At 42.4% G+C, this 19,577-nt stretch overlaps 1 protein-coding gene across 9 annotated transcripts in view; it reads right to left on the bottom strand.

Moving 5' to 3' along the window:
* Positions 1–1,242: 1,242 nt before the first annotated feature.
* LTBP1 (latent transforming growth factor beta binding protein 1) overlaps positions 1,243–19,577 on the bottom strand; it is a 321,387-nt gene continuing 303,052 nt past the window's right edge. For all 9 annotated transcript variants that reach the window (XM_075924972.1, XM_075924973.1, XM_075924974.1 and 6 more), the window contains 3 exons: positions 13,942–14,069; positions 6,388–6,537; positions 1,243–2,265 (listed from right to left, as the gene is read on the bottom strand). In XM_075924972.1, the coding sequence (XP_075781087.1) occupies positions 2,096–2,265; positions 6,388–6,537; positions 13,942–14,069 (448 nt within the window). In that variant the 3' untranslated portion in view covers positions 1,243–2,095. The remainder of the gene's footprint in view (positions 2,266–6,387; positions 6,538–13,941; positions 14,070–19,577) is intronic.

Raw genomic sequence — 19,577 nt, 5'->3', positions numbered from 1 at the left:
GGGTGCACAGAAATAGCCCGGTGGGCGCCATGGTGCCCGCGGGCACCGCATTGGGGACCACTGGTCTAGAATGTGGCACAAGCTGCTGTTTTTAGCACACATACAAACCTTTGTGCAGGATTTCCGGGCGGGGGTGGGAGAGGAGCTGCTCCTCCCCCTACTGTGCTGGGCCGCTGCCTGCTACTGCCATACTCACCCCCTGCATGGGGGAGTGGCAGTGGCAGCCCTGCACAGGGGGGGAGAGGGCAGGAATGGGATCTGTGGTTAATTAACTGGGATTTTACATCCTTTGAATACTGAACCCGTATCTAGATACTCAGAACAGTGAGCCAAGAGCAGGAAGAAATAGGTGGATCTCTGGGGACTTGATCATGGTGAAGGGTATTGAATGAAAGGGATAGGAAGATTCGGCCCAGGGTGGCAGGAGGCAGCAAGCAGAAGAGAAGGAGCAGGTACTGGAACTGGGGAATGCCTGGTATAAGGGAGGCAAACTAAGAGGGCGTGGGTAGTATACCAGTGTTTGTGGCAGGAGGTAGGCTGGAAGCAGGGTGGGAAGAAAGAGTTCCTCATGGTCGCCACCGTCTGCTAGAGACCATTGGAAACATTGGAAAGTTGCATTTTTTTTTTGTAAGACGGAGATTTATACAAATTGGAATCTGGGAAAGAGAGGACTTTTGGACCTGATCGTCTCCTTTTTGGTGGCTGCAATCCCCAGCCTTCCTTTATTTTGGCACCCTAGTGCAGTGCTGTCACAGGAGATGCGGGAACAGGCCATCTTACCTTCCCTGGATCTGGGACTATGCCCAGTAAAATTTTTCCAAAGCTCTAGGTTGATTTACAAGTGACCTAGTAAGGCATAAATAGCACTTTGGCTTCAAAAATATCAAATTCACTATATTCCCATCATCTGCCAGTAGCATTCTTAGGGGAACAGGAAGCAAGTAGTGTTGGTACTATTGGGGAGCAGGCTGTGGCAGTCCCAGACTGGTGTTAGTCTGATCTGAAAATCTTTGCCTTGATTGAGAGAAGAAAAAAAATATATCCTGAGTTCTTAAAACTATACCAGTGTAAAATAAATCCAGTAATGTATGAGAATATTGGTTAGTGAGATTTATACTGGTCTCTAATTCTATTGACTCCATTGTGAAACATGAAAAAATAAGTTATAATAAAAAAAATCAGTAAACCCATGAAAAATAAGATAACATACAATTAAACAATAGCTTATTTTCTAAAAAAAGATAAAGAAAAAAGTTTTTATTGAGTTATAATATACAGCTTTAATATGTTAGGGTAATCATACAAGATCTCTTTTGTGTTCAATTTACATATTACAATACAGACATGAGCTCAGATCTTTTGTTTTAATGTACAAAAGGAATCAAATGGTTGCCCACTAGCAGCTTTGAAACTTGGTAAGAAAAGTTCTATGGATTTTAAGTGCAGTAAAAGACCATACACAATACAAAATGAGTACAAAGGACTTTTCTCCAAAATGTATAAACATTTGAGAACCGTGCCTGCTCCACAGGGCAGGCAACTAGCAATTTAAAAAGTCAGTGACCAATGTTCCAGAAATGAACTGGAAGAACATTACCCTGTGTTACAATTTTTATAAAACGGACTAAGAATCTGTATAAAAGAATTTGCACTGGTCGGAAAAAAGATTTGAAGAGAAATGGAAGGAAAGGAACTGCACGATCACAAAAATGAAAGAGTAATATAAAATATTTTCACTGCTATTTAAATGCCAATTAAATCAAGCAATAGTAAAAACAAAAAAACCCCAAAACAACCACCCCTCTTCTGTTTAAAATAACAGCACTGTTTTGCCCATTTTCAATGAGTTGTACTTATGAACACACTATAAACTTGATTTTCTTCCATATAGAGAAATGTGTCCATTTGGTCTGTCACTTCAGTGAAGCTGATGACTATCACCCCATCACATTTCACCTTCAAGAAAACACATTAATGCTGTTTTCCATATAGTCATCACTTTCAATTAGGTGCATCTTCAGCTCAAGTTAAATACATTTCTTCCTTTTCTTTATACAGTGCAGAGTATATGGGTTTAGGTTATGTAGATTCTCCTCTACTCCAGTTCACTGTCTATTTCTGAGTTCAGTGGTGTGCAGTAGTTTGGCTTTTCTGAAGGTACATAGCCTGGCAGACACAAACACTTGTACGAACCTTCTGTATTAATGCATTTGGCATTCTTGCAGAGAGACATCCTACTGTTCAATTCATTGCATTCATTCACATCTGCAAAAACAGACACAGCAGATCATGTAGATAAAACTGTAGTATAATTCAACATGTCAATGTATCCTTTCCCCCCCACAGACTATTTCCCCCCTGGATTTATGAAATTAACTTCTATCATCATTAATGGTAGAACAGCTCATATGAAAATGTGATAAACTGTGTAACCTCAGATTAGGCAGAACTACATTAGGGAAGGTCAAAAGCTTTGTAATGAATATACATTTAATGGAAAAGAAAACAGTGAACTGGCTGTCATAGGAAAACAGTAATGGTTTAAAGAACTTTTTACAGCCAGATCACTAGTTTGAATTCAGTCTAGGTTGTAAACAAAATTATTAATAAACATTTCTAAATAGGTCTGGCAGAATGTGATTTTTTTCTAATTTCAACAGATGTTTATTTGTACAAAAGTGAGTATTTCAAACATTTCAATTTTGCTCTGTTAAAATGTTTGTAGTGGCAGGAAATTATGGGAGGCTGAGAATTATTTAATGACCACAAACACAGATTAAAAAAAAAAAGATAACTGTTAAAGCACTATTAAAACACTAATTGTTAATGTCAAAATATACAAACTCTAATAAGTTCCCAAGTGGAATTTTCTTTCTTTGCCTATCTGTATACATCAATTACCAAAGGAAATTGTCATTTTATTGTCCTGTGGTAACCCTGCATGCCTCAGTTTCCCTGGACAGTGCACCAATAGGTAGATAGGGATGGGAATTTCAGATGTGACAGCCTCCTGCATGTACACAACCACCAAGGCCCTTCATATCCTGAGCCTGGGAGAGGAGTGACCAGGATACACCTTCTGCTCAGGAAGCAGGACAAAGACTGGAGGAGGGGCCTGGCTTGGGCTTCCTGGAAGGTGAGTCAGTTTCAGATGATTTGTGGTGCAGCCAGAGGGTCAGGGCACTTTAAAGCTGGCTCCCCGCTAGCACCAGCTCCTGTTCCCTCCCCTGCTTCCTCTGTATCGAAGGTGGTGGTGGTAGAAGCCAGCTCAGTAGGAGCTGGTATGTGTAGGGAGCTGGCTTCAAAACCTACCTCCTTCCCCATACTTCTGCTTCTGATTCAGAGGCAGCGGGGGGCAGGGCAGGTGGCCCTGTGGAAGCCAGCATGTGCGGGAAGCCAGCTTAAAAGTCTGTTCCCTGTGTGTATTGGCTCCTGCTGGTCCTCCCTCCCCGTGCTACTGCCTCTGATAGGGTGACAGCAGTGTCAGGGGATGGGAGAGGTGGCGGTTCTTCAGGAGCGGACATGCATGGGGAGCTGGCTTTCAAGCCAGCCTCCAAGTATACCAGCTCCCACCTGCCGCGCCTCGCGCCCCCACGCTGCTGCCTTTCTCCCATACCACAGAGGGTCCACAAGTGTGAATCAAGGGTGTTGTGTAGCTCTCTTCACAGCAACCTGACCTGCTAGTGAGTTTGGAGCTGGGTGAGAGAAGAAGAATTCTCCTCAGCGTTTGGCTGGGACATAGTAGCATCTCTCCACTCCTTTAAGGGAGGTGGTAGACGTGGCAGGAGTGAGCCTTGTTGTACTAGATGGCTTCAGTGTGGCTTCATCGAGCAGCAGTCCTTCTTCTTGTCAGTCCCAAAAGGTGAAGAAAGGCCAGAAGCTTGTGCTGAGAATCTTGGATCTCTTCCATCAGGATTTGGAGTTCCCATGCAATTCTCCGTAATAAGTCTTGAAATTGTCTGAAATCATCCAGTGGGGAAGGGGATGATGCAGTCACAGTTTTGTCCGGTGATGAGGATAGGAATCCAGCTGGCTCTGGTAGGATGGTTGGATCTGGGGAATAGCATTCTTCCTCTGCTATCAGATCCATTGGCACACTTGATGGATCTCTTGGGAGTGAAGGGGGGGGGGGGGAGAGGAGCCAAACAGTGACCCTCTCAAACTGGGCAGGCTCCAAAGGAGGATACTGTGCCCAAGGGCCCCAACAGGGCAGGATCAATAGGAGGTTGCAGGGTTCCCATGGCATGGAGTACCAGTGGCTCTGCAGAGGGTGAGGAGGTAGTTGCTTCCATGAGCATGTTGGACTCCGTGATGCTGTACAGAAGCAGTACAGTAGGGACAATTCTTTCCCACATTTTGGTTCACTGAAAGAAGAAAAGGTGGATTCTGGTTCCAATGGTAGAAACGTTGTGACCAATGGAATGGTGTATAACACATGTGAGGAGGGGGGTTAGACACCTCCCCCCTACTGTAAACATATCCTGTGGCAGGAGATAGGAGTTCTCTGGGAGTGGAAAGACCAGGAGGGACCCTATGGAGGAAGAGACTCTGGATGTGGCAAGGCAAAGGCATCCTGATGTGCAGCCCTGGATCTGGGTCTCCCTGGTGTAAGTAGTACTCCCTCCTGTTCAGTTGCAGGTACCATTGCTGAAGTTGTCCTGGTGTGGGAGGGTCTTGTGAGGTGCCAGAGAGGGCAGTACCAATGGTTTGCAGCCTGGAAAGAACCACACTGAATCCCACTGATTATGGGTTGTCGTCTTGTGTCTGTGGGACTAAAAATGTGCTTCAATCCCTTGGGCTGAATTGGTGGAGGGAATGTCCAGTTTCTTGGACTTAGACCTATGCTCATGGGACTGCTTGCTAATCTCCTGACTCATTCAGGGTCCATGGGGGCAGTTCTGCTGGCGCCAGAGTTGGACACAGAAGCATGAGGCACGCTCTTCATTGAATCAGAGCAACATACAGGGATGGTTCATGCATGAGGCACTGATGACATTTTCCAAAGTGACTTAAGGCCAGATTTTTAAAGACATTTAGGTGCCTAAAGATTCAGATAGGTGCAAGCACTGATTTCAAAGAAGTTAGAAACATGGATACTTCTGAATAACCTAGTAGGCACCTATCCGAACCTTTAGGTGCTTAAATACCTTTAAAAAGTGTCCTTAAGTAGCTTTTGAAAATGTGACCTATGCACACTAACAACTCACTTAAATCAAATGTAATGCATTGAAATGCAGAGCAAGGCTTTGATTACAATTTTCAAAAGTATTTAAAATAATGGGAGCCTTTTAAAATTAATAATACCTTTACAATGCTTCTTAGCTTAGCACTGATTCACACATACTTCTTATAACTATTATGAATAGTATGTTCCCCTATGTCCTCAATCCCACATTTTTTGTGGATACCTAAGGACAACCGTTCACTGATACTGAAATGATTTAGGAATTCAGAGATGGTTGTTCAAGTGAAAACTGGTTCTTTTAATATATCATATTGATTTAGAATGTTAACACGGGGTGGATCTGGGCCCTCAGCCCACCCCGTCGGGACCCTCAGGCAGGTTCCCTGCCTGTCCCACAGTCCTAGGCCACTCAAAGCAGCTAGCTGCTCTATGTGCTTTTTGTGCCAAGATTGGGGGCGAGGAGGGGAGAGCAAACTTTACTTACTGCCCCCAACCCTAGCTCAAACATCACAGCTACCACTGAGTGGTTTGTCTCCCCCTACTGGGCATGAGTTACATTGCTGCGGCAGGCAGTGAGCCTATCTGAGGTCCCTCTGGGCTGCTGGCCGGAAGCTGCCTAGGTAAGCTCCTCCCATTCAGAATCTGGCATCCCAGCCCCTCTCACTCCTTGGATACCACCAAAACCCTCTGCACCCTCCCCTGCTCCAGGTCACAACTCTCTCCCAGACACTGCCTCCCCCCCTCCCCAGGCCAGAATCCTCTTCTGCACCTCTCTCAGACACTGCCCCCCAAATCACCTGCCCCTGGTCACAACCACCTTTTCACCAAAATTTCCTTTCAGCCCCCAAACCCTCTCCTGCACCTCACTCCTGCCCCAAGCTCCCTTGTGCACCCAACTGCCATCCCAGACCCTACACCCTATCCATAGAAAAGTGTGGCCCTCGACCACTTAACCACATTTTGGAGTGGTCCCCCATCAAAAATTGCCCACTCCTAGCTCAACATAATTCAGATGATCATTTGTCAGAAAGGTTTTGCTCCTTGTTCTTGTCCTTATTAGTCCTTTTCACATGTTCCTTTATTCTCCCTATGGCAAATGAGTAACTTTACTCACATAAGTAGTCCCACTGAAGTTCTTGTGTGAGTTAATTTGCTGAAATATAGAAATGAATTGTACGTAAATTATTGAATTGTCCTCTTACCAACACAAGTCATTTTAGCCATATCCAAGTGGTAGCCATCAAAACAATCACAAGTATAGCCTTCCTGGACTCTCACACAACGGCCATTTTCACATCCATTCAGAATGCCACATTCCTCTGCTTGTAACTCCTCAAAGCTGTTCAGAAAACCTAAGTGGAGAAAGCATTTCAAACCAGTTAGAGATTCTGAATCCCCCCCCTTTTCTTTTTTTAAAACAAATGTAAAGTGAGATTCTTCAGTTGTCTCAAGGATTTACTGGGATGTGACTCAACTCTGTAGAAAATAGGTCAACTTTAGCAGATCTGTTCCATCTGGAATTTTTAATGTACTAATAAAATAGTTACATTTTAAGATGAAAATAAAATGGCTGTTTGAAATGTGTTTAGCTACTGTTAAAAACTTTGATCCTTTTTAAAAATCAGACAAACATTTTGACAAATTAGCTCCATGATAAAACATTATGTAATAAAATCTTGTAAAATAAGATTAATAATTTACTGTGCTAATGCAAAAAAATGGCAAAGTACTGTAAGGTAATTTGAAAAATAATTATAAAAACAAGCTAAGTACAACTATAAAGAGGGGAGGGAAGAAATTATATTGTAATTACTTTAGATGAAACATCCAATAAAAAGTTACACTCAAAGCAGTTGAGACAAGCACTAGCTTATTGTGGTTTTGGTTAAAAACTCTTTGGGAATCTCTCATACTTTTGGGCGATGGCCACTTATATAAATACCTACAAACTACATTATTGTGTCTAATGGTAGGTAGTGAGCTTTCTGGGATGGTGACTGTCTTTGTTTTACTAGATCATACAATGCCTATTATAATGGGGTCTTGTGCCCTGATTTAGGTTTTCTAGGCAATAGCAGGATAACAGGGAAAGAGTGCATATATTTTAAAATGTAAATGCTCACTGAATTAAGATTAAGGTGCTCATCTAAGTACCTACAACAGTCTTACTATCTTTTCATTCTTAGAAGCAATAATTCAAACAGGACTGTAGATGGCAGCCCACCACATCAAAAGAAATACTGGAGAAAAAGTCCAAGACATTTAATATCATCCCTCCTGAGCCAGTTTAAATAATACATTGTGGTTTGGCTTTTTGTGCGGTCATGGTGTGAGCATGCAGGGGAGGCATAATAGGCTTTTTCTACTCACATTTTATCCACACATTAATGCCACAAACAGACCATTGGTATATCTAAAACTTACTCTGTATTTCAGATAATTTTTAAGAGATATTTGATATGTAAAATATACCTTGGCTGTTTGTTGTACAGTTTGAGCCTCTCTAAATCGGGACTCTCTGGTCTGGCAACTGTACTACAAAAGTTCCAGGACCAGACTGTCCCGGTGAAGAGCTAGTGGCTGGGAGCCCTGCTGCGGGGTTGGAGGAGCTTGGGAGCGGGGCTGCCCAATGGTGGGGTTTAGGAGACTGGGAGTAGGGCTGCTGCCTGGCGCCACAACCAGAAACCCAGCAGCCCCGCTGCCACCTGGTGGTGGAGCTGGAGCCCAACAGCTGGGCTGCCACGTAGCGGTGCAGCTGCCTGGCAGGACTGGGAGGCAGGGGGGTTGGGATCTTGACAGCTGAGATACCCAGCAGTGGGGGTGGGAGCCTGGAAGCAGGGTTACTGCTTAGCAGCACAGCCAGAAGCTCAGCAGAACTGCCCGGTGGGGCTGGAGTCCAGCAGCAGGGGCTACTGCCCAGTGACACAGCTGAATCTCAGTTTGTGGGGCTGCTGCCTGGCAGTGCAACTAAATCCCAGCCATAGTATTGCCACCTGACAGGTCCATCTAGCCCAGTAGCCTGTCTGCCAACAGTGGCCAGCACCAGGGCCCCAGAAAGGGTGGACCGAAGACAATGATCAAGCGATTTGTCTCCTGCCATCCCTCTCCAGCCTCTGACAAACAGAGGCCAGGGACACCATTTCTATCCCCTGGCTAATAGCCTTTTATGGACCTAACCTCCATGATATTATCTAGCTTCTCTTTAAACTCTGTTATAGTCCTAGCCTTCACAGCCTCCTCTGGCAAGGAGTTCCACAGGTTGACTACACGCTGTGTGAAGAAGAACTTTCTTTTATTAGTTTTAAAATTGCTACCCATTAAATTCATTTGGTGTCCTCTCGTTCTTCTATTATGGGAACTAATAAATAACACTTCTTTATTCGCCCTCTCCACACTACTCATGATTTTATACACCTCTATCATATCCCCCCTCAGTCTCCTCTTTTCTAAACTGAAAAGTTCCAGTCCCTTTAACCTCTCTTCATATGGGACCCGTTCCAAACCCCTAATCATTTTAATTGCCCTTTTCTGAACCCTTTCCAAGGCCAAAATATCTTTGAGGTGAGGAGACCACATCTGTACACAGTATTCAAGATGGGGGCGTACCATAGTTTCATACAGGGGCAGCAAGATATTTTGTGTCTTATTTTCTATCCCTTTTTAAATAATTCCTAGCATCCTATTTGCCTTTTTGACCACTGCTGCACGCTGTGGAAGTTTTCAGAGAACTATCCATGATAACTCCAAGATTCTTTCCTGATATGTCATAGCCAAATTAGCCCCCATCATACTGTATGTATAGTTGGGGTTATTTTTCCCGATGTGCATTAGTTTACACTTATCCACATTACATTTCATTTGCCATTTTGTTGCCCAATCACTCAGTTTGGTGAGAACTTTTTGGACTCCCTCACAGTCTGCTTCTGTCTTGACTATCCTAAACAGTTTGATATCATCCGCAAACTTTACCAACTCACTGCTTATCCCTTTCTCCAGATCATTTATGAATAAGTTGAAAAGGATTGGTCCCAGGACTGACCCTTGGGGGATGCTGCTAGTTACCCTCTCTCCATTCTGAAAATTTACCATTTATTCCTACCCTTTGTTTCCTGTCTTTTAACCAGTTCTCAATCCAAGAAAGGACCTTCCCTCTTATCCCATGGCCATGTAATTTACACAAGAGCCTTTGGTGAGGGACCTTGTCAAAGGCTTTCTGAAAATCTAAGTATACTATATCTACTGGATCCCCCTGTCTGCATGTTTGTTAACTCCTTCAAAATACTCTAATAGATTAGTAAGACATGATTTCCCTTTACAGAAACCATGTTGACTTTTGTCTAACAAATTATGTTCTTCTACGTGCCTCACAATTTTATTCTTTACTATTGTTTCGACTAATTTGTCCGGTACTGAAGTTAGATTTACTGGTCTGTAATTGCCTTATTTTCCCTGATTAGTCCAATATCTCTTTCATTCTTTCCTCCATCTCCCATTTACTCTTTCCCTGCCCTACCTTTCTAATTCTACCTCCTCTGGCCCTAGTCAAATGCGGAAACCTGAAGCTCAGGCAGGAGCTGTGAGGTGTGAAAGCCCTAAGACCCAGCTGGTGATTCAGGGGATGGCAGCCCCCACACCAGGCCCCTGAGCTAGGGCAGGAGCATGGGGAAAGAGAGCCTGGAGCTCAGGCAGGAGCTCTGGGGGAGTCCTGGCTGAAGAAATTAGGAGGACCAGCAGTCCCCAGCCTGGGCAGGAGCCATGAAGTGGGGCAGCCCTGAGTCTGGCTGGAGCGGAGAGGGGTGGCAGCCTTCAGCCCAGGTCTCTGAGCCCTGAGCCCTGGCTGGAGTCCAGGCAGCCCTCAAACCTGGCAGTGGTTACAGGGGAGAAGCAACAACCTAGCCACAGCAGGAGTTGCTGGCAGCAGCAGCCCCCAGCCTGGGTGCTCTGAAGAACTGGGAGGAGCAGAAGCTCACAGCCCAGCTCTGGGGCTGCTAAAGCACAGGAGTGTGAGACCCTCATTTGTGCATTGCCTGTGGTGCTGGATCTAATCTCCTTCCCATAACAGCTGGGCAGGAGAAGGACCAGTCCTATCCCTCCACTGCCGAGCTGATTTTGGGGAGATCAAATTTCAGAGGGAAGGGCTTATTTCACAATCTGAGACAGGTTTTTCACAGCTATGAAACTGGTAGGGCTCTAGCCATCAGAGACAACCAATGGGGAAAAAAAAAAACCAAACGCATAGCCAAGCAGGGAAAAGATGATGCTCTTGAATAAATCCTTTACAAATGAAACATGTAATTTGTCCTCTACTGAGCTCATATATAGCGTGTTGATTTTTTTAAACCAGCTGACCCTGTCTTAGATAAGAGTGTTCGCACTATACTCATACAGCACATGTCTATTTTCAAATGTGTGTCTGGGATTGTATTCTGTGTTCGTTTGGCACTATTCTGCTTCAGTGGCTACTGGAAAGATCCTAGCTCGGATACCTCAATATCTCTCTCATCACTTATTAATGGAAAGTCCTTTATCATTGCTTATAATCTGAGGAAGTATTTTTCTTACACCTCTTTATAATTTGGACACTGGAATAGAAAGCGTGTCTTCCACTCCATCTCTTTTTCATCATATTGGAAAGTCATTTCATTCTGGGGTTTTCATTGTGCTTTGGTAATTTCCATCAGCATTAACATTTAGTTAGAAGTCAGGATTGTTTAATTAAAGTCACATGTGTAGGTATGTTGAGCTTTGTACAACTTGGTATAAAGTCTATTAAGTTTGTTAGGTATTAAACAGAGATTAACCCATTAACCTGGTTTCTGTAGACAGTGTTTCATAGAATCATTGCAATATAGGATTGAAAGAGACCTCAATGGGCCATCTAATCCCGTCTCCTGTACTGGTTAAGTAGTATGTAGAGCAGAGGTGAGCAAGAGAGCCTCCACGGGCCGGAACTGGACTGCCAACAGCTGCCCTGCCGCTCCCCTGCCCCCAGGCCAATCAGGGTGCAAAGTTTCCTCCTGCCATGTCCCATTCAGCTGGTGATACACACTAAGGGCTGTGCACCCCTTGCAGGATGGGAGCAGGGAGCGAGAGACTTTGCATGCTCCCCCATCTCTGAACTGATCTGGGGGCAGAGGGGAGGGGAACGCAAAGTCTCCTCCTGCCGCCAGAGATGTAGACCCCTAGAGGGAAGTGCTAGCTGTTCAGAACAACTAGTGGGTCTATCGGGGGGAGGGGCAGGGGAGTACGGAAATATTCTGGCCCTGCCTTTTCCATGGTGGCCTGGGGCCACTTCAAAAATTTGTGAAGTGGCTCCCTTTCCAAAATTATTGCCCACCACTGATGTAGACTATCCCTGACATGTGTCAGTCTAATCCAGGGGTGGGCACTAAGTTTTAATGGGGGAGCCACTCCTAGATTTTGGCAAGTGGTCAATGGCTGCATTTCTACCAAGGATGTTTGGGATCTGGGACAGAGTGCAGAAGGGTGCTTGGGGTAGGAAACTGGAGTACAGGAGGGGGTGTAGAGTGTGAGAGGGAGTTTGGGTGAAGGAGGGGGTTGTGATCTGGGGTAGAGTCCAGGAGAGAGTGTGGGTGCAGGAGAGGATTCTGGCCTGAGGGAGGAGCTCTAGGAGGGGGTGCAGGGTCTGGGAGGGCATTGTGACCTGGGTGAAGGGGGTGCAGAGGGTTTGGATGATGACTTGGAGCAGGGCAATAGGGTGTAGGGTCAGGGAGGGGGTATGGCTGCCAGACAGGATTCTGGCTTGGGGGAAGGATGTAGGAAAAGGTGCACGGTCTGGGAGGGAGTTGTGACCTGGGGGAAAGGGGTACAGAGAGTTTGGGTGGTGGCCTGGGGCAGGTAGTTGGGTGGTGGGGAGGGGTGGTAGTGTCAGTCAGGCGCTGGCTGGGAGGTGCTTACCTAGGCAGCTCCCAATCAGCAGCTCTGCAGGAACCTGAAGGCTGCAGTAACAAGCTGCTCCACGTGGCTCTGCTCTGAGTAGGTGAAGGAGTGGGGGCGGAGGGAGAAGGAGGAGGCTTCATTGGCTGCCCCTGCCACCAGCAAAATATTTTAGCTGCTATTGGTCAGAAACTGGCCAATGGGAGCTGAGAGATTTTGCTGAGGGGCAGGACAGAGCACAAAGCCTCCCTCCTCGCTCCCAGAATAGAGCAGCAACATTTAAAGCAGCTGCCGCTGTGCTATACTTAAGGGTCCCAGCAAGGCAGCCGCTGGATCCGACCCACTGGCAGCTTCTTGCCCACCACCCCTGATCTAGACACTTCTTAAACACCTCCAATGATAGAGATTCCATAACCTTTTTACGGAATTTGTTTTCGTGCTTAACTACCGATACAGTTGAAGGTTGTCCTAATGTCTAGATCTTCCTTGCGGCAATTTAAGCCCATTTCTTCTTCTTCTGTTCTCCGTGGATAAGGAGAACAGTCTCTCACTCTCTTCTTTATTACAACCTTTTTTGCACTTGAAAAACTTATCATGATTCTTCAGAATTCTCTTTTCCAGACTAAACAGATCAGTATTTCAGACTTTCCTCACAGATCATGTTTTCAAGACCTTTAATCATTTTTATTGCTCTCCTTTGGACTTCATCCAGTTTGTCCACATCTTTCCTGAATGTGCCCAGAACAGGACAAAGTACGCCAGCTGAGGCCTTATCAGCGCTGAACAGAATGGATGAATTACTTTTCAGATCATACTAATACATCCCGGAATGTTGTTTGTTTTCTTTAAAACAGTACTACGTTATTGACTCCTATCTAGTTTGTGATCCATTATGATTTCCCCAATTGTTTTTTGAAGAACACCTTGGGAGGCAGTTGTTTCCCATCTTGGATTCATGGAATTGATTCCATGATGGAATTCATAATAGTGTTCTTGCTATGTTCAAAGCTACCATTTTGATTTCTTTTCCCTTACTTCTTTTTACTTAACTCATTTTAATGGGAAACACGTTCAGTAAGAGTTAAGTGGTATTTGCATGCTAAAAGTACAAGGCAGTTGGGACTGCCCGTCCTTCTGTAACTAACATTTTGTTTCTAAGACTGAAGAAATATGTGGGACCAAATTCAGCCCTGGTATAAAGGTGCAAGCTGAATTCAAGGCAGTCCAAGTAGTTTAGGGCCTGATCAAACAGCTACTGAAGTCAATGGGAGTCTTTCCATTGACTTCAAAGTGAGTTGGATCAGGCCCTTATTCAGTAAAGAACCCCTACATTCTTCAATTGTAAATTTTGAACCCTACTTGTATAAGGTTCTATAGCAAAAATCATACTGATGAGTGCTAAGCGAGGTGATTTTTTTGAGTAAGAACATCATGCACACTCTCTACCACCCCCGCATAAGTTCTGCTGGAAAATCTTGGAAAGTTGGCACAAAATTTTTAAAAAATGTAATATACCCCAAAGGAGTCTGAGTCACATGCTCCAAAGAAAAATGAATTTGTGAGAAGAAAAACTTTTTGATCTATCTCTGTAAATCTATTGATAAATATAAATTTAGTATAGCTGGTACACATTATTTCACTATATTAAACAAAATAACATTGTGCTTTGGGCTCATATACAACCATGATGCTGGAACTTGAACACCTGACAAAGTTAATGTCATATGAATAACTAGAATATAAATAAATAGGGCACATTACTCAGAAGCAAACAGATGAATGAAGTCAACTGCAGGGAAGCAATCCAAAAGTTATAAGCATACTTTTGAGAATTTTACATAACAGTGATATTGACTTACGGTCTTCAACAAAGAATGGATCCGTTTCTGGGGTATAGCGTTCCTCAAAGTCAACCAAAGCATCTTGTCCATATGGTCGTCGAGATCCTGGAACTGGAATATTGCACAGCTGGGCATAATCCTCTGAGGTCAAGAAAGCAAAACAGGACATAAAACTAAACACTCTTGTAATGAAGACCACATTACAGCAGTTCCAATGACTTGCAGCTCTTGTCAGCTGGAAATAAAAAGGTCTTTTCCTAGAAACACCATAAATCTGATGTTTCTACAAATTTTTCTCTCCCCTTCAAAAATAATGTAATTAGAACGGAATGGGTCAAATGAATCACTTTTGAGACTTCATTTGTTTTACACTGAAGGAATATATTTGAATTAATAAACTATACATAAAATAAAGGGCCAGATTTTGGCTGTTCCTTCAAAGGTAGAGGTGGTGAAAAGTCTTAAGCAGCTTATCACCCTCCCGCTGCATAAGAGCTAGCTGCAATTACAATCTTCGTATTCACTGACTACAAAGAGCTGGACCATGGATGTTGCTGGACCAGAGAGCCCCAGATCATAGAGGTTCAATCTGTAGAAATGTTGATAATGGGAACTTTTGCTCTGTCACACACAGCTTCCTCTAACATTGAATTTTGAATGTCTTTATTGCTAGCTCTAGTACAAGAATTACAAATGAACGAAAGGCTAGCAAATGCTATTAGCATGTTACAGACATCAGTTGCATGTATTTTATAAAATGTTATAAGCACATTAACAGCAGGTGTTGTAGATGGTAACAAGCTATGGTTATACAGAACTTGCTGGACATTGTAACAATTGATTGACCATTTATTAAAACAGTTATTCATCTTTTATCAATACTTTATGAACTGTTTATGAATGTAACCTTCATGTAAGATGTGACCTAATATACTCTAACAGTAATTTAGGAAATTTCAATTAAACACTTGTTTGGAGCATAGCAGTGACAGATTTGGAAGTTGCCTAACTTAAATTTAGGAATTAGGTCTCTCAATTGCAGTTAACTCAACCAATTAATGCAAAACAAATTAACTAAATTAAAAAAATAGTCAAAATTAATTGAAGTTTTAACCACAGTTAGATAAAAGACATTGCATTACAGTACTTGTATAAGGTGAATTGAAAAATACTATTTTGCTTATCTTTTTTACAGTGCAAATACTTGGAATCAAAATAATAATATAAAATGAGCACTATATACACAAGGAATGTAAAATCCTGTTTAATCAGTTAACCGGTGAAACATTAAGTTTAACTGATTAACCCAGAGGTTCTCAAACTTTGTGATACTGTGACTCCCCCCTCTAAGTTGCTCGTGACCCCCCGGTGGGGTCGGAACCCACAGTTTGAGAAATGTGGGGTTAACCCGAGAAATGGGGGCAGGCAGGCTGTAGCGGCCCCCACACCACAGGCAGGAGCTGTTCCAGACCAGCTGCTTCCACCCCTGTGCTGGGCTGCCAGCTATGAGTTGGGAACCTCATGCTGGCTTGGAAGCAGAAGCTGGCAGCTGTTACCCTCACCCTTCTGCTGCCACTTCTGGCAGCCCTGCAAGGCTAGAGAAGCCCATCTCCCACAGCAGGCCACGGGCGGGATGGGACTGGGGGTGAGATGCTCCTGGGTAACAGTTTACTATTACCCATTCTCATCTCTACTACACACTTTGTGTTCTGTGTGGTAATTGAAATAAATGTTTGAAAATGTAGAAAACATCCAAAAATATGTAAATAAATGCTATTCCATTACTAACAATGTGATTAAAACTGTGATTTACCACTTAAAATATCATGATTAATCAGGATTAATTTTTCAATAGTTTGACAGTCCTACTACTGTATATGTTTTTGTAAGTACTTTTAAAGATTTTTATTTATTTCTACATTAGATTAATCCAGGTGGCCAAGAAATTTACCCAGAAAGAAGGACAATAGTTCAAATACTAGCTCTTCAGTAAACATCCAGGAGTATTAACTATCATATGCTACCTCCCTCCCCACAGTGACCTTTTCTGATTCTCATCCAGTGAAGACAGATCAAAAGACTGAGAGGGATTAAAAGAGCCACACTCCCTGAAGGGGAGAGGGACAAGATTTTGAACTAAGGGGAACTAAGCTCCAGGGGCTGGGGTATCTAGAAAGACAGATGATAGAACAGGTCCCCCTACTGGAAGAGGGAAAGCTACTGGATGGGTTTTGTTGTTTTAAAAAGTTCACCTTGCTAGTGTATGTTTCTATTTTTAAGATTAAACAATACTTTGCATTAAGAAGATCACTGTATTCACCATTAGTCATAAGCCCCCACAGGGAAGAACCACAAGTACAGAGTTTAGTAGAACCGATTGTGGAGTAAAACAGATTATTACACATGGTTTGGTAGCCTCGCACCCTGATCTAAGAGTGGAAAAATCCTGGGACTCCGCTCTAGAGAAGTGAAGGCTTATGGCCTACAACTTGAAAGAAGTGTACTGAATGAGATCAGAAGAAGGGACAGAAGTTTAAGTAGCCTTGAACCACACCAGTAATATTTACTTATAAAGGAAATATTGGTTTGAAATTGTCCATTAATCATGTTCATATAAGGAAATAAATACATAGCTATTTTTCATGTTTCACAATCTGTTAATAGCATTCATTCTTTCTATTTTTTCTATCTTACTCTATCTCTTGGCTCTAATCTGAGATATTTTATCCATGGCTCAAGAACAGAATGTTGCTTTTTATATGGGCATATTAATCCCTGTGTTTCTAAATTCTTGAGAAATACTTTCAAAAAAATATAGGGGCAGTCCATTTTGTAGCTTAAGATGACTAATGCATAAGGAAGTTGGTGTGAGCATCCAAAAATTTAATGTGACATTTTCAAAAGTAGCTGCCTAAATTGTGCAATATAAAATAAGTGTGCTTTTAAGGAAAATAGGAAGAGGCACATGCGAACCTGCAGAGAAGTCAACCATAATTAGTAGCTGACAAAAAAGGAAGACAAAACATGAGCTTGATAGAAGCTCAACTACTGGAAATCATGCACTTGTTATGTGAGAACAGGACTTGACAAAACCTGCAGCCATCTTGTGCCTTTAGCCACCATAAACTGGAAGCGAGGACACCACATAATAAGCAAGAATTTGCGCTTGCTTAGGCAGACAAAAACATCTGCACAATTGCTGTGTCACTAGGATAGCTGACCTTGGTCTGAGTGCCCATTTGTAAGTTTCTTGCTGGAGTTGCTTTACTAATAAATAGAAATTATGAGCTCTTTTCTGTTGTTAGGGAAATTGTTAGTCTATAAGAAGTTTCTTTGAGTTATGCTTTGTTTTAAGAAAAAATAGTTAAAAGTGTACTTTGGAGAAGCTTTGATTTTCTACGAGCAAGAAGACACTAACATTATTCTTCCCAGTATTTAGAAGGATGGCCATTGGAAACCTACTGTGGTCACTCACTACCACTTTTGACCTTGGGGAATTATACTCAGAGATGCTCTAGACCATTGCTACTTTAGATGTGTGCTTTGTGCTTAATTAAACACAAGGGTTTTTAGGTGGAAACACTTGTGTGTACCAATCATTTAACATAGGGAGGTGCTGTGTTCCCCACTGATTTATTTCTTGACACCACCTGAAAAACAGAAATGAGCTACCATATTCTTAGGTTAAAATAAGATGGGGGTAACAATTTGCCTGTAAAATTGTGGTGACAATACATGCAACTATGATCAGTGTACATGCAAAAGAAGTGCTCAAGTATGTGCCTAAGCTTCTGAAAACTGGACCCAATCTCCAATTAAATAATTTATTCCACTGTTTATATACTTACCACAGAATATATAAGATTTTCCTGAAATGAACAGCCAAATCCTCCCTCCCACTACAAATAAAGCTTTATTTCCCACCCAACACCTCAGAATTGTCACCACCACCAAAATATGAGGCAAAGCTATCAACACCATAGCATTTAAAAAAAATATTTTAAAACATGACTGTTTCACCATAGAATAAATCATTGGAGATAAAGGAATGCCAAGAAAGTATTTATTACATAAAATATATGTCCCAATCAGATCCTGGATATCAGTCTGAATTGCTTAAGATGTGCTCTATCAGGAAATTGCATTATTTATAAACTAAGACTGAAAAGATTTCTGTTCTTTATTTAGACTGCTATCCTCACTTACATGTTTTGACATCCTCTATAAACTGAACTTTAGGTTAAATATACATGACTAGGTTATTTCTTCTTAATTCACAAAGAGAGGACAGGGCAGTAGTCAGATAAAATAATTTTTCCAGGAATTAAGGAAGGATATTTAGGTTCTTGTAGAAATAAGCTCTAAATCAAATGGCTTCAGAAAAGCTCACAATGGATACATTCTCATACTAATGTTCAAGACACTCAGGTTACAAATCTGCTCATTACAAACTTTTTTTTTAAATCTTAGAATTTAGGCTGTTCAGGTCTGCCGAAATAATAATTTCTCCAAAAGCTTGCAGCAGACTATTAAAACTACTATAAGAGTCAAACTACTTCTGTGATAGCTTTTTTACTGGTTTCCAACCACTCATTCATGTGCTCATGATTTGATGTTTAAGTACATTAACTTTTGCTTTTCCTCTTTTAAATATACAACCCAATCTCTGGTCTGTTTTTTTCCGATCAGGGTGCATACCAAAAAGTAAATGAATGTATGAGTCAAAAGTTTTTTTAAAGCAACTACAGCTTCACCATAGATGCTTGTTATCAACATGCGTCACAACAGTATAACGCAATAATTATTAGCTTCAGGGGGTAGCTGAGTTAGTCTGTACAGGATAAACTTAAAAAACAGCAAATGGTCTGGTAGCACTTTATAGACTAACAAAACATGTAGATGGTATCATGAGCTTTTGTGGGCATAGCCCACTACTTTCCAATAAACAAACTAATAGTACTAAAGCGTTGCAAAATCCTTGAAAGCCAAATAACCCAAGATCTACAGGACAAAGGAGAGAAACGAATTCCAGAATTGAGGACATTTCATGGTGAATGCTCTCCTGGTATCCTCCTCTCTTTCTTACTTGGAGGGTCCCTAACTTGATCACCTTTGATGACTGACTGCAGCTACATAAATAACATGGATGTGGGGGGGAGGAGGGGAGAAGAGTTTATCAGGGTCCAAACTACTTAATACTTCATAGGACAAAACATCTTAGATTCCAGATAGAAACTAGTTGGCAGACAGTGCAGATCTTGGAGCACTATTGTAATGTACTCTCTGCCTGAACTTTTAGTGGTAACTATTTTCCACTCAGTGAAGTTTCGAAAATGCCTCAAGGAGATCCTTATATAGAACACATTGTGATAGTCCAACCCTGAAGTAACAAAGGCCTGGATAACAGTCACTAGACCTGCACATAAAAATATTTTCTTGCACCCTACTTACGAAGGAAAGATGATAAAACCAATCTTATACCGGAACAGCTAGAGGATCAAGAACAGCACAGAATCCCAAGGTTATGAGGTAGCTAGTGCCCAGAGCGGATATAAACTTTGCCAGTTCCTCAGGTGGCTTCCCACACCTTAAAAACATTTCCCCAGTCTTCCTCGTAGAAAGACTCAGTGAATTAGCTTTCATGAGGCCCCAAT

The sequence above is a fragment of the Pelodiscus sinensis genome, chromosome 3 (genome assembly GCF_049634645.1).
Source record: "Pelodiscus sinensis isolate JC-2024 chromosome 3, ASM4963464v1, whole genome shotgun sequence".
In the NCBI taxonomy this organism is placed as follows: Eukaryota; Metazoa; Chordata; order Testudines; family Trionychidae; genus Pelodiscus; species Pelodiscus sinensis.
This window is presented reverse-complemented; position numbering and strand designations above follow the sequence as displayed.